Source organism: Pantherophis guttatus, chromosome 6, assembly GCF_059756535.1.
Source record: "Pantherophis guttatus breed Tessera chromosome 6, ASM5975653v1, whole genome shotgun sequence".
Taxonomy (NCBI): Eukaryota; Metazoa; Chordata; class Lepidosauria; order Squamata; family Colubridae; genus Pantherophis; species Pantherophis guttatus.
Window position 1 is genome coordinate 52,491,009 of NC_142068.1, and position 16,231 is coordinate 52,507,239.

The 16,231-nt window shown below is 34.6% G+C and overlaps 1 protein-coding gene across 4 annotated transcripts in view; it reads left to right on the top strand.

The window, feature by feature from the left end:
• VTI1A (vesicle transport through interaction with t-SNAREs 1A) overlaps nucleotides 1-16,231 on the top strand; it is a 227,356-nt gene that overhangs the window by 51,254 nt on the left and 159,871 nt on the right. For all 4 annotated transcript variants that reach the window (XM_034440119.3, XM_034440117.3, XM_034440120.3 and 1 more), the window contains exon 4: nucleotides 14,761-14,838. In XM_034440119.3, coding sequence (XP_034296010.1) covers nucleotides 14,761-14,838 — 78 coding nt within the window. The remainder of the gene's footprint in view (nucleotides 1-14,760; nucleotides 14,839-16,231) is intronic.

Here is a 16,231-nt window from a genome sequence, read left to right on the forward strand (position 1 = left end):
CTCTATTATGTCACTCAGAGTTGAAATGGATCAGATTCATAATTGTGACACAGAATTTTGCTGTACTGCTGTATATTGTATAACAAATGTATTCAATATCATTGCTTGCCAGTTCAGGATTAAAATTGGTTGTGACAGATCTCATTACACCTCTGATTTCTAGGTCAGTGACTTTACAGCATGATGACTGAAGAGCATTGGACAGGAGATATTGATCTACTAAGGGCAGAAGGCTAGAGTTTCCTCTTACAAGTTAGGGGCTGACACTGTATAGTCCATGGAAGAAATATGGCTGACCTGGAAGATATACATAATACTGTGCATATGTATGTGTAATTTGTTAAGTTTGAAATAGCATTAGGCAATGAAGTTCTAAATTTATGCCTGGGCAATTCATCTCAAATTTGTATCTCTTGAACTGTTATAGAATTGGTTTGCATAATGCTAGATATTATATCTTAATGAATAATGAAGGTTACATTAACCTGTAAACAGTTGTTTGGGAATAAGCCTTCTCAAATTCAGTGGGTTTAATGCTTAGTAAATATGTTTGGATGTGATTGGTAAATAAATTGTTGGTTTTTTTGCTCCAATCTGATGTAATTCTGAATTTTTAGAATGATAGTTGTAGGTAATACAGCTACTTAGTCCAAGCAGATATAAAGAATTTTCCACAATCCCAAAGATATCTGATTTATCTAAAATTGTTTGTGCTAATTTATATGTAGATGAAAAAACTAGAAATGATTCCTATAATTTAAACTGAAATACAGTAAATATTATTATACTTGGTAAAATTAGACCTAAGTGACCTGCCTATTTTCTTCTTGTATGATTTAGATATTAACTGTTGATAAAAATCATCAAAACTGATGATTGTTTTATATCTAGGCTTTGATTGGTCAGTTCACCAAATATAAAAATAACCTTTGTTTACTTAAGACACATGATCATTGTGGTTAATAGAAGACAGAGAAATTCCATTTTATAATAACTCCTTTATGTGGGATAAATTGGTGCATCTAAATAGTCTGAATTTAACTCTTGCTTTTATTACAATAATGTCACACAGTTTGTAGCTGATTTTGAAGTTGGTTAAACGTTACTAAAATATAATAAAAAACAAGTGCGTGAAAAATGTTTTTTCTGCTGTATCTTTATATATATATTTAAAATAATTGTGAATTAAGGCATTCATACACACACCCACACCCACACACAATGTATAGATATCGTATGCATTTATAAGGTTGAGGTATTGTGGTAAAATACTGTGGTTCTCCTTTTGACTAATATTGAATTCAAGTGAACTTGCCTGTCCTAAAACCACAGACTAACACCAAGTAATTTAAAATAAAAATGAAATTAAAAGATGAAAATGAAAACAAATATCAATCCTAAATTTTGTTATTTGGGTCTGGCTTTTTCCTGTCTAATTCTCATTTAGTCATAAAATTGGCATTGTGCCATAATGATGGGTTCTCTTTCCAATGCTGTTTCCATTTTAAATATGCTGATGTAGCTATATTGGCAATAATTTAACAAATACCCTATCCATCAGGTATGGAAAAAAGATGTTTATATTGTAATAGCAATATATTACTTAATTCATATGCAACTTAGCCTACCACATGGAAAATATAAATCTATTTGCCATGTGGCTGGTCTGGTGATAACATTATATTAAATTCCTAGGTGAAGTAATTTATGCAATTGCTTTTCTATGTGAGGCCCATGGAAATTAGTGATAGTCGAACTTCATTGTTCGACTTGCTTATATTATAGTTTAACAGAATTCCTATAGCTGTGGATATGTGTACTGTGTTACACATGCAGAATTATGCAGATCACAAGTGCTGTAGATCACAGTTCTTAATTGGTTTAAGCTGAAATAATTCATTTTATTTCTAATTTCACTGTGTTTGCTTGTGTTCAGTTGGGAAATATTAAGACTTCGGTCAAGTAGACCAGTTGTTTAAAGCTAAATTGCCATACAGAACTGAGCAAATGTAGCTGAGTAGGGCTTTAAAAGAATCAGTATGCAAAAATTTCTCTGCATTACCAAATTATGTCTATCTAGGATCAGATTGTTCTTTGGTGTAAAGTTTGAATATTGGAGAACATTAGGGAGTATAACTGAAATTGTCTCTGAATGACTGTTTCTTGTAGTTGTGTATTGTGTTTAAATTTCTTAAATATTATAAGATGGTTGTAATCATCTGAACATGTTATGTTCTGTGTATCATAACAAATAGAAGTAAGTTCTATACTCAAGAGGTATGTATGTATATGACTACAATATATTTAATATTGCAATCATTTTTACCAAATGTGGCTTCTCCTGCTGGTATTAATTTTAGTCACTCTAATTATTAAGTTAATAGAGTGACTTAATATCTAGAGTTCATTATTAAATTAGAGTGTGGCAGGCAATTGCCAAAATACTCTATGTGAGCTTCTGATACAATGCACATTTTCTTTATTATTTGACAGGATGATAACTAATCTTTTAAATTACAAATCCATAGTGGTTCATCATGTTTATTATAACCTCTGTTTCTACCATATTGTATCCTGTTCATAAGTTTTAAATATATCATCATATGGCTATATATGTTGGAATTAGGAATTTGGTGATCATATTTTGACACATCAGCATTGATTTCATAAAGGTGCAATTTTATTGCCTTTTATGGTGGGAAGAAAGCACTCTATTGATGAACTCCCATTTTTATAGTAGGAAAAATGATCCTGCTTTTAAGTCAATCATTCCAAAAAAGAAAAATTTAATTTAAAAACAACAAAAGTTTGTTACTTTTATTTAAGATCACGTCGCCATTTGAAGGAAAATATTTGGGAGGGAAAAAATACTTTTCAGGAATCTTGGTTTTATTGATTGGATTGTTTATGGTGGAAATTAGACAATCAGTGACTAATGCAAAATGAATAAGACCATATGAACGTGGGCTAGATAATTATTTGATAATGCCAGGTGGCTCTTGGGAAAAAATGGACTTAGAAGAAATTGAAAGAAATTAAAGACATTAAGAAATGCAGGATGAAAGGAAGAGAATGCATGCTTCATGTATGAAAAAGTGTTAAAGATTTTTTAATCTCTCTATGGAAAGAGTGAAAAGTGGATAGAATGAAATTGATGTAGTGTATCTTGGAGCATCTATCCACCTTAGACAAACCACCAAGACCAGATGGATTATACCCCAGGGTTCTGAAGGAACTTGCAAACTGATCTCAGAACCTCTGAACTATATTTTTCAAAGATCCTGGAACATTGGGGAACTACCAAAGGACTGGAAAAGAGTTGATGTAGTTCTGATCTTTTAAAAAGGGGGGAAAATAGATCCAGGAAATTAAAGATCTATCAACCTGACTTCACTATCTGGGAAGATTCTGGAAAAGATAATCAAGCAACGAATCTGTGAGACAAATAAATTCATAACCAAAAACCAACATGTTTTTGTGAAAAACAGATCATGTCAGACAAATCTTATTTCATTCTTTGACAAAACGACAAAATTAGTGGACCAAAGAAATGCTGTGGATATAATTTACTTGAGCTTCAATAAGGCATTTGATAAAGTAAACCACAACCTACTACTTGGTAAGATAGAAAAATGTGGGTTAGACAGCATCACCAGATGGATTCATAACCGGCTGACCAACCACACTCAACATGTAGTCCTCAATGGAACTGCATCCACAAGGAGAGAAGTATGCAGTGGGGTATCCCAAGGCTTTGTTTTAGGCTCAGTACTCTTCAACATCTTCCTCAATGATTTGAGTGAGGGGATAAATGGGGAACTCATCAAATTTGCAGGTGACAACAAGCTGGCAGGAATAGCCAAGACTCCAGAAGAGAGGCTTAAGATATAGAAGAATCTTGACAAACTTGAACATTGGGCACTATCTAACAAAATGAAATTCAATGGTGAAAAAAGTAAGGTTATACATTTAGGCAAGAAAAAGGAAATGCATATGTATAGTACAGGTGGTAGCTGGCTCAGTAGTAGTAATTGTGAGATGGAACTTGGAGTCCTAATGTCAATCACTTAAATATGAGCCAGGACTGTGCTACAGCTGCCAAAAAAAAGCAACACAGTTCTAGGCTGCATTAACAGAGGGATAAAATCAAGATCACGTAAAGTATTAATACCACTTTATAATGCCTTGGTAAGACCACACTTGGGATACAGCATCCAGTTTTGGTCGCCATGGTGTAAAAAAGATGTTGAGATCTAGAAAGAGTGCAAAGAAGAGTAACAATTAGGGGACTGGAGGCTAAAACATATAAAGAACGGTTGCTGGAATTGGGTATGTCTAGTTTTTTTTTTTTATTTATTTATTTTTTTTAATTTGATTTATATGCCGCCCTTCTCCGGAGACTCAGGGCGGCTTACAATGCGTTAAGCAATAGCCTTCATTCTTTTGTATGTTTATACAAAGTCAGCTTATTGCCCCCACAAACTGGGTCCTCATTTCACCTACCTTAGAAAGGATGGAAGGCTGAGTCAACCTTGAGCCTTGGAGAGATTCGAACCAGCAGAAATTGCAGGCAGCTGTGTTAATTACAGGGTGCACTAAACCCCTGTGCTATCAAGGCTCTTTAGTTTAATGAAAAGAAGGACTAGGGGTGACATGATAGCAGTGTTCCAATATCTTGGGGGTGGCTACAAAGAAGAGGAAGTCAAGCTATTCTCCAAAGCACCTGAGGGCAGGACAAGAAGCAATGAATGGAAACCAATCAAGGAGAGAAGCAACCTAGAACTAAGGAGAAATTTCCTATCAGTTAGAACAATTAATCAGTGGAACAACTTGTCTCCAGAAGTTGTGAATGCTCCAACACTGGAAGATTTAAAGAAGAGATCAGACAATCATTTATCTGAGTGGCGCAGCAGACTAATGCTACTGTTAAAGGTAGTATTTAGCTTCCAGATGCCTGCAATTACTGCGAGTTCAATTCTCACCAGGTTCAAGGTTGACTCAGCCTTCCATCCTTTCTAAGGTAGGTAAAATGAGGACCCGGTTTGTGGGGGCAATAAGCTGACTTTGTATAAAATATACAAAAGTATGAAGGCTATTGCTTAACGCCTTGTAAGCCGCCCTGAGTCTCCGGAGAAGGGCGGCATATAAATCAAAATAAAAAAAAAACAACAATATAGGGTTTCCTGCTTGGGCAGGAGATTGGACTAAAAAACCTCCAAGGTCCCTTCCAACTCTGTCATTCTATTCTATTCTGTTCTGTTCTGTTCTGTTCTGTTCTGTTCTGTTCTGTTCTGTTCTGTTCTGTTCTGTTCTACTCTACGCTACGCTACGCTACGCTACTCTACTCTACTCTACTCTACTCTACTCTACTCTACTCTACTCTACTCTACTCTATTCTATTCTATCCTCTACTCTACTCTACTCTACTCTACTCTACTCTACTCTAAAATGATACAAATGTATTGTTGTTGTTAGTTGTGAAGTTATGTCTGACCCATTGTGACCCCATGGACAACATTCCTCCAGGCCTTCCTGTCCTCTACCATCCTCTGTAGTCCATTTAAGCTCACACCTACTGCTTCAGTGACTCCATCCAGCCACCTCATTCTCTGTCATTCCCTTCTTTTGCCCTCAGTCTTTCCCAGCATTAGGCTCTCCTCCAGTGAGTCATTCCTTCTCAAAATATTTGAGTTTCATCTTCAGGATCTGGCCTTCTAAAGAGCAGTCAGGGTTGATGATCTGTAGGATTGACCAATTTGATCGCTGTGCAGTCCAAGAGACTTGCAGGAGTCTTCTCCAGCACCATAGTTCAAAGGCCTCCATTCTTTGGCGCTCAACCTTTCTTATGGTCCAACTTTCACAGCCATACATTGCAACTGGGAAAACCATAGGCTTGATTATACACACTTTTGTTGGCAGGGTGTTGTCTCTGCTTTTTAGTATGCTGTCTAGATTTGCCATAGCTTTCCTCCCCAGGATCAAGTGTCTTTTAATTTCTTGGCTGCAGTGCCCATCTGCAGTGATATTGGAGCCCAGGAAAATAAAATCTGTCACTACCTCCATTTCTTCCCCAGGAATTGCCAGGAATTGAGAGGGCCGGATACCATGATCTTAGTTTGCTTAATGTTGACTTTCAAGCCAACTTTTGCACTCTCCTTCTTTAGTTCCTCTTCACTTTCTGCCATTAGAGTGGTATCATCTGCATATCTGAGCTTGTTGATATTTCTCCTGGCCATCTTAACTCCAACTTTTGATTCATCTAGCCCCGCATTTCTCATGATGTGCTCTGCATATAAGTTAAATAGGCAGGGCGACAGTATACAGCCTTGCCGGACTCCTTTCCCAATTTTGAACCAATCAGTGTTTCCGTGTCCAGTTCTCACTGTTGCTTCTTGACCTGCATATAGGTTTCTCAAGAGACAAATAAGATGGTCTGGTACTCCCATCTCTTTAAGAACTTGCTACAATTTGTTATGATCCACACAATCAAAGGCTTTAGCATAGTCAATGAAGCAGAAGTAGATGTTTTTCTGGAACTCCCTAGCTTTCTCCATGATCCAGCGTATGTTGGCAATTTGATCTCTAGTTCTTCTGCCTCTTCAAATTCCTGCCTGTACTTCTGGTAGTTCTCAATCCACATACTGCTGGAGCCTAGCTTGTAGAATTTTAAGCATAACCTTACTAGCATGTGAAATGAGTGCAATGGTGCGATAGTTTGAACATTCTTTGGCATTGCCTTTCTTTGGAATTGGAATGTAAACTGAACTTTTACAATCCTGTGGCCACTGTTGTGTTTTCAAAATTTGCTGGCAAATTGAGTGTAGCACTTTTACTGCATCATTTTAAACTGCATCATTTTAAAATTTTGAATAGCTCAGTTGGAATACTGTCTCCTCCATTAGCTTTGTTGTTGCTTAGATTTCCTAAGGCCCATTTGAATTCACATTCTAGGATGTCTGGCTCGAGGTCAGTGACCACATCGTGGTTATCAGGGATGTTAAGCTCGTTCTTATATAGTTCTTCTGTGTAATTTTGCCACCTCTTCTTAATCTCTTCTGCCTCTGTTAGATCCCTGCCATTTTGGTCCTTTATAATGCCCATCTTTGCATGAAATGTTCCCTTCATATCCAATTTTCTTGAAGAGATCTCTGGTCCTCCCTATTCTATTGTTTTCTTCTATTTCTTTGCACTGTTCATTTAAGAATGCATTCTTATCTCTTCTAACTATTCTCTGGAATTTTGCATTCAACTGGGTGTACCTTTCTCTTTCTCCCTTGCCTTTCTTCAGCTATTTGCAAGCTATTCTTGCCTTTTTCTTTGGGATGGTTTTAGTTGCTACCTCTTGTACAATGTTGCGAACGTCCATAGTTCTTCAGGCACTCTGTCTATCAGATCTAATTCCTTAAATCTATTTTTCACCTCTACTGTATATTCATCAGGGATATGATTTAGTTCATATCTGAGTGGCCTAGTGCTTTCCCCTACTTTCTTCAATTTAAGTCTAAATTTTGCAATGAGAAGCTCATGATCTGAGCCACAGTCAGCTCCTGGTCTTGTTTTTACTAACTGTATAGAGCTTCTCCATCTTTGGCAGCAGAGCACAAGTCAGTCTGATTTCTGTGTTGACCGTCTGGTGATGTTTTTTTTTTTTTTTTTTTTTAATTTGATTTATATGCCGCCCTTCTCCGGAGACTCAGGGCGGCTTACAGTGCATTCAGCAATAGCCTTCATCCTTTTGTATATTTATACAAAGTCAGCTTATTGCCCCCACAAACTGGGTCCTCATTTAACCTACCTTAGAAAGGATGGAAGGCTGAGTCAACCTTGAGCCTTGGAGAGATTCGAACCAGCAGTAAATTGCAGGCAGCTGTGTTAATAACAGGGTGCTTTAAACCACTGTAGTACCAAGGCTCTGTCCATGTGTAAAGTCACCTCGAGTTGTTGGAAAAGAGTGTTTGCTATGACTATTGTATTATCTTGACAGAATTCTATCAGCCTGTGCCCTGCTTCATTTTGTATTCCAAGACCAAACTTGCCTGTTATTCCAGTTATCTTTTGGCTTACTACTTTAGCATTCAAATCCCCCATAATGATAAGGACATCATTTTTGGTGTTAATTCTAGAAGGTGCTGTAGGGCTTCATAGAACCGGTCAGTTTCATCCTCTTCAGCACCAGTGGTTGGGACATAGACTTGGATTATTATGATGTTGAATGGTTTGCCTTGGATTCGAACTGAGATAATTCTATCATTTTGGGGATTGTATCCCAGTATTGCTTTTCCTACTCTTTTATTGATTATGAAAGCTATTCCATTTCTTTGAGGGATTCTTGCCTGCAGTAGTATACCTGATGGTCATCTGAATTAAATTCACCCATTCCTGTCCATTTTAGTTTGCTGATTCCTAAGATGTCGATGTTCAGTCTTTTCATCTCTTGTTTGACCACATCCAGCTTGCCTTGATTCATGGATCTTACATTCCAGGTTCCTACGGAGAAAAAAATCTTTACAGCATCAGACTTTCCTTTCACCACCAGATGCATCCACAACTGAGTGTCCTTTCGGCTTTGGCCCAGTCGCTTCACTCTTCCTAGCGCTTCTAGTACTAGCCCTCTGCTCTTCCCCAGTAGCATATTGGACACCTTTCGACCTGGGGGGCTCATCTTCCAGCGTCATATATTTTTTCCTTTTGGTACTGTCCATGGGGTTTTCATGACAAAGATACTGGAGTGGGTTGCAATTTCCTTCTGCAGTGGATCATGTTTTTTCAGAACTCTCTGCTATGACCTGTCCATCTTGGGTGGCCCTGCATGGCATAGCTTCATTGAGCTACACAAGCCCCTTTGCCACGACAGCCCATCAAGGGGCAAGTGTATAGAGTTAAACTAATACAAATCTTGAAAAAGAATGATTGGTATACTTATGAAGTGAAAGAATATAGATGGAAAAAACATCTGAAATATGATATTATGCAAAATGAATGTGGAAGAAAAATATAATGTGTACATAGAGAAAAGATATAAAAAGAGCAAAGAATATTTAAGATTAAAAGCAATGTGAATCTTTTAATGGAATCTTCAACAGAGTGAATGGAATTAAACATGAAATAGATGAAATTTTCGGAATGCAGCTGAAGTCAGGAAATCTTGAAAAAAATTGTATGGGCATTATAGCAATATTAAAATAAATGCTAGAAATGTTAATCTCAAAGAAAAAAATAAAAAGTAAGTCATCACTGTTGTAAGATGCAGGTACAGATGGTAAATCTGGAAAAATGTTAAAATATAGATATGATTTGTTTATGAAGTGGCTGGATGACTTGTTTTAACATGTGTGAAGACATCTGTGTTTAATGGTTGAAAGAATGCTGTTATTGTTCCTTTATACAAAAGGAAAAACAGAAGGGCAGCAAGAATGAATGCAACAAACTTTCTGTGTATGAAAGTGGGTGGATTAGTTTAATAAGTATGTCTGGGAAAATGTGTAGAATTTGATTGAAATAACTGACAGCAAACAAAACTGGGACAATGTAGTTCGGCTTTATGCCAAGCGGAGATGTGCAGAGCAGATCTTTGCTCTTCAACAAGTCACTAAGAAACATATTAATGTAAAAAGGAAAACTCATGTTGTTGATTAGGAGTATGTTTGGTATAGAAAAGATGTTTTGCAGGGATAGAAGGTATGGAATGTATAGTAAATAATGCTGGTTAAAATAGATTTAGTTAGATTTACTTTTATTTTTTCCTATCACTAATATTTGATTTCTTTTTTAATTACTCCTTACTATTTTCTGCAATGTTCCTTACACATTTGTGAAATGTTGCCAAATCTCCAGTACCACTACTGTGTCATTCCTAACAAATCAATATACCGTTGATATCTAAAAATTATCATTTTGAATTGTCTACAAATCCTTTCAATTTAGACTTTTGATGAATAGTTTAATTACTAATGACTGTGTATTAGATCATATTTACATCTCAAAATGAATGAGCCATACATAATGCATAGTTTTCTGGAAAATTGTGTTGTTGCTGTAAAAAATTGAACTGTGAAGTTTGGAAGTTCAAATGTTGAAACAATAGTGAAGAATTTCTCATATTTTCAAGATGTTTCTGTTCATAGGGTTGTCATTTGAATTCACTGTTTGGGACAATTGGTTGTAGGATTCCTGCTCCTCTTGGTAATATCATCACCTCATTTCTCTGTGCCATTTTTAAAAAGATGCTGTATTCTTATAAACTTTGCCATTTAACTACACAAAATCATACCTTTTCCCTGGTAATATTGAGGAATGCTTCTGTATGCATATCATCTTGTATAAGTAAGATGCGGTGCAGGAAAAAGCAAACAAAAAACTTGTTACAAAGAACTCTTTATTGGGCACATAGGAACTATTAAACTCACATTGGACTTCTCAGAAAAGGATTGGATTTGAATTCTGGAAAACTTCTGTCTCTTCTGGAAACATACATATAAAGTAGCAGTATTGTAGACAGTGATAACTGACAACTAAGACTAAAATTGTTGACAATTTCTTGATTTGCCTGGTTAGCTTATGTATAGAAGTCATTAACTATTTATAAAATGCATTATGAATTGAATTCCTTCAAACTGTTGTAGTGTGTGTGACATTTTCTAGCACAAAGTCTCAGGCTTACATTCGGCTACCTGTAAATGTATACTCAGTAAAGATTTGCAAAGTTGAGAGCCTAATGCACTTTTATTCTTTTATTTTGGTTACATTAAATTTCTCTTGCCATTCCTAATGACATTCAGCTTCATAAAAAGTTCTTAGAAAGATTATTAGAGTTATTATTTTAAAGACAAATGAGACTACTGTGTTGATATTTTAGATAGATGCTAAGAGAACAAATAGGCACTTTAGTTCAAAGACTTGATCTTCTCTGTGATCAATTCATTTTGGAATGAAGTTATGATCAAAAGTAGTATCAAATTATTTATTGATGAATATTGTACAGTTGCTTCTAATTGTAGGCAAAAAGCTTAGTAGTTTTATAAAGCTTCTTTTATTATTGATAATGTGACAAAAAAGGTCTGTGACAATACACATTAGCTGTACTAAGAATGATGTAACTATATTGCACTAAATAGTTGTACAATGAAATCTAAATATAAGACAGACTTCTAGCACAGCTTGCCGTGTCTGATTCATATTATATATTTTCAAACAGATGTTATTTTATAGAACCAACTCTAGGTTTTAAAACCTGCATGCTTGGAGTTGGCCTATTTTCCAGTCCAGAATTTTATTCATTATGATAGCCTGCTGATGACTGCATGATAAGTACAGCTAAAGGAAGCAGGAAGAAGGGTCAAAGTCAAAAGAGGATGAACTTACCAATCTATCTCTGATGTTTTCTTTTTTATCTTTCTGGTTATCTCTTCTGACCCATACAAACATTAGACTGCAAGAAAGTACAATTAGGTTTTCCTAGAGTGTTTAGCTGATCTTCTGTGTCAGCGGTCCCCAATCTTTTGGGCACCAGGAACCAGTTCCATGGAAAACAATTTTCCCATGGATCGGGGAGATCATGGTTTTGACTGCTACTTAGATCCTATGCATGTGCAGATGAAGTTTCACTGGTTTCTAACCTGCCATGGACCAGTAGTGGACCATGGACTGGGATTTGAGGACCTCTGTTCTATGTAAAGATTTTGAATTTACAACAAAGGATATTTGAATTTTGAGGGGTTCTTTGACCCTAAGAATCACCAACTGCCTACCCTGCCTCTAAAGAGTCATCTTTCATATGATGTAGAGTATTACTGGAAACCCTTGAATTCATGGAAGTGTAATTATTTGTTGCACTTCTAGAGTATAGTTAAGAGATATACAAAATAATACAAAATAACAATTTTATTTGTTACAGATTCTTATGGTATGTACAGAAAGTGTTGGAGAAAAGAAAAAAAGAATAAGCCTAGCATTATTATTGTCTTCATCAGTATATCATTCTATAGAGCTGAGACTGGATAGGAGAAGTCACAGGACTTTAAATCATTACCATATTGTATCTTATAAGGAGCTGAATTGGTCATATGTTGCTTATGGGGAGAGGAAGATCTGTTTGGATGGATGGATGGATTGTTTGGGGTTGTTGTAGGCCTAAAAGAATACGCATAGTTTGCGCAGTAGCTTAGGTTTGCTGTTGAATTGCTAGAATTACATCAGTATATATTATATCTATTGGGAGTTGTTTGCCCAAGGATGACTAAATTGTTAGACATTAGCAGTATAAAGTAGGAAGCCTTAAATAGAAAAGAAGGATTGGATCATGACTAAGATGCGTTTGTAACTTCATTCTTTTTTTATATAAATCAAACCCAAAATTAGCTATCATAATTGAGCATTCTATCTCAATTTGTTGGCTTTTTAGAAAAAAAAATAGAAAAACAAAATCAATCTCCATATGAAATTCTTGCATACTGCAGTCCCCCATTGTGATGAAATGAATAATTTAAGCAGGGACTGTGATACCAGAGTTGCTTTAAAGGTTCCCACTTCTTTTAATGCTGTAAAGGCTATTTTAACTTTATTAATGTCAGATTGTTCTTCCTGATATATACACATAATAAATAATAGTAGAAGTAGTAGTAGTAGTAGTAGCAGCAGCAGCAGCAACAGCTTAAAATGTATTTTCTATTAAGTAGCAGTTGTGACACACTGAAAAAGATATTTTCAAAAGTATTTTGCATCTTACCTCTAAGTAAAATGAGGGATTTGATTTAACTAGTATTGTATTTGGTTTCTCTGTTTGCTAGTTTATGATATCTCAATATTTTGGGACTGGTGGATCCATTTCACAATTTTAAAAAATGTAAAAGCAAATAATGTAACTGAATGTTTGGCAGTTCACAAAATGGCTGCTAAAATAGCATGACCTCAGGCAGAAACATCATTTTCTAAAAGGCAAATTAGCATTTTGTTCTCTACCATCCTTTTTATTTATTCCCACCCTCACCAACCAACTATTAATCTTTAGCTTTCCTTTATCTTTTTTGCTAAGTAAGTGGACACCTTTATAACCAAAAGACTGGGCTTCAACCACTAATCATTTTTATTTTATAAGAGTAAGAGTGCCTAGGGGCACATAGCAAATTCAGGGGCATTCTTGAAAATATCAATGATTCTGGAGGCTCTTGTGTTTTTAGTATATGCTAGCTTTCTATTAAATTCAATTAAAAATAAAATTCTTTAAAAAGAAGGTTGGTCAGAGTATCACCGTCATGCATCTTTTATGCACAGAACAAAACCAACACTAATTCCTAATATATTTATTACTATCATTTATGTTAGTGCAGTTTACAAAAGGTTTAGGAAATGAAATTATGTATTTAATTTAACTTTCTAAACATCTATATAGTCTTTGTTCAGATTATATAGTTTAGTATAGAAACTAAGGTAAATTCTGTAGACTTTATATAATTGCTGGAGATTGCCAATCTAGCCTTGTAACATCAATCTTTTTGCAACCATGAAAGCAATCAATATCCATTTCTATTGTCTTCAAGTTTGCTTATAAACCAATGGTATTTAATTCAAAAGAACATAAACAAAACCCAGTGAATTATTTAGAGCAAATTAACCAAAAGGAAACCAGTAACACAGCTGACCATACATATTTGGCCATGCATTGCATTATGAGCAAGTAGGTGTCTAATTCTTCATTTTAAATCCACATAAGTTTGCTTGAAAGTCTTCTGTTATCATTTTTCATTGTACATGTTCATCTAATGAGCTTTGGCATAGGATGCTATTGCGTATAACTTTCATTCTTAGTGTTATTATTTCCACTTGTTTTACATGATATTGAAAAAGATAAAACACCAGGTACTGCATTTAGTTTAAATCCAGCATATTCTGTAGTAAAAATTCTTTTCAATCTACTATTCAAAGAAGAATTTCTTTTATTGAACTTATCTCCTATTGAAAAAAGAGCACATTATTTTTTCCCCCTGAACAGCAGCTTTCAGTAATTCTTTGCATTTCAGTTTACATAACTCAATCAAATAAACACCCAATGAAAAGTATATATTTTCCTCGTCCATGTTTTTCCCCCTTTGAGTGTAGGGTAGTGATTTTACTGTGTGGTTCCAATCAATGAGATTCTAGGCTTTGCCATTAGCCTTTAGGCATATAAGAATTTTTACTTTAAAAGTTTTACATCTGATATATGGCAGCTGAAGTAGAACAAATTCTCAAATTTCTTCCCCCTTGCTCTTTTTTATGATTTTCATTTTTGTTATTGGCATATCTGTGCATAATAATTTAATTATTAGACAGAAACTCTTATTTGTAGAATCTGAATTATATGGCATACAATGTAACCATTGTTCTTTTAGTATTGGTAAAATATAGAGGATATTGTAATCAGACACTTTTACTTAGAACAGGATTATATAAAACAATAGGAGATTTTAGGATCGGAGAAAGAAGGAGAATGCAATTTAGTTCATACTAAATCTAATGGGAAAGGTTTTGCATTTCTTTTTTCTGTAAAGATGTGTGGTGCTAGGCTAATTTGATCTAACAATTATAAACTCCTCTAAACTTATTGGTGATTTTTATTACATTTGTCATCGTTTTGTTAAAACAAGTTCTTGAGAAGTTTAGAAATTTGTATTAAGTAGGTATCCATTAGAGGGCTCTCGAGGTTTTGAGTTTAGCAAACTTGATAGTGATAGTTCCAGAGCTTTGCTTGCTCACATTTCTTTGTTTTTCTTTTTTATTTTACAGAAAAGGTCACGGATTGCCTACAGTGACGAGGTGCGGAATGAGCTCCTAGGGGATGATGGGAATTCCTCAGAGATCCAGGTAGGATGCTAATCAAGAAGCCCTAGTGGGTGGCTGGAGGGTGAAGGAGGTCATTGGCACACTGGGCTTCTCAAGCTGCTTCTTAACAGCATTAGTAACAACTCATGTGGAAGTGATACTGTTTAATGCAAAGCTGGGGTCTTAATCAACTTCAAAATGATTCTTGGAGATCTTACAATTTAACCCTTGGATACCTGTCTGCTATTTTTTTAAAAAAATAAATAAACAAAAAACCAAAATATTTTCTTCTCTTTTCCTTTATTATTTAGTACTTAAGCAGTACCTTGAAACACAATGTTTGCCAACAAACCCAAATACATGTAAAAGGAATGTAAAGTCACATAATACAGCTTTGATAAGAGGGAAATATAATTAAATTAACACTGGAAGGCAAAACAAATGAAAATGGGATTTTAGAATGTGACAGTTTCTTTTGCTCTGTAGTTGCCTCTCTGAATCAGATTTTGTTCTATGTACAAAACTGAAAATATATCAAAACTATATAAGTGTAACTGACTTAGTATAAAATGTTAGCATTTTAAGAAATGTGAAATATTTCTAAATATTTTATTCAGAGTCTCCAATATTACAAGTGTTCAGGAGGCTTTTTATTTATTTTATTTCGTTATTTTGTTTTCATGGGTATGCACTCTTTTACCCAAATATTACTCTGGATAAAGATCTATAATTTTTTTTTTGCTTCCATACATTATAATATTTTTAAATAAAATTTTGACAACTTCACACATAAGAAAGATTATGTACATTGGAGTAATGTGAATTAGTGAAGATAAAAGTATAATTATTTAATATTGTGAAAAGTTTGCCACTGATCTTAATTTCTGTTCTACTTCCATAATAATTGATCAAAATACTTAGAATGTATTATTTGTTACTTTGATGTACTTTGTCTTTCTCTAAAGTACCTTAAAGAGTTAAAGCAAATGTCTATATATACCGTTTATTATGTATCAAAATAGAATCTATGTGATATAACTCAGACAAAAAAATCAAGTGAATTTTCAACTTTAAAACTGCCTAGAGTTGTGGGGAGTGGGCCAACATATACATTTAATAATTTAATAAATAAAAATATGAAAATTTAGGTGGCTATGCCTTTATTTTATATTCTGTGATCTGTTAACATATATGCTAACATACATAGCTAATGTATTTCAGTAATGGTATTTTTTTTACACATAGCTTGTTTTCTGTTTTCTTTTTAATCATCTGAAAGTGGACATATCTTTCAGAAAAGGTCTTTACAATTTAGCATTGTTCACAGAATTTATTTATTTATTAAATTTATTGATGACCCATCTTAGTACAAGATAAATCTGCCAAAACATTGGTATTACTTTCAAACTTAAATTTTCCACATTGTTTTCATATT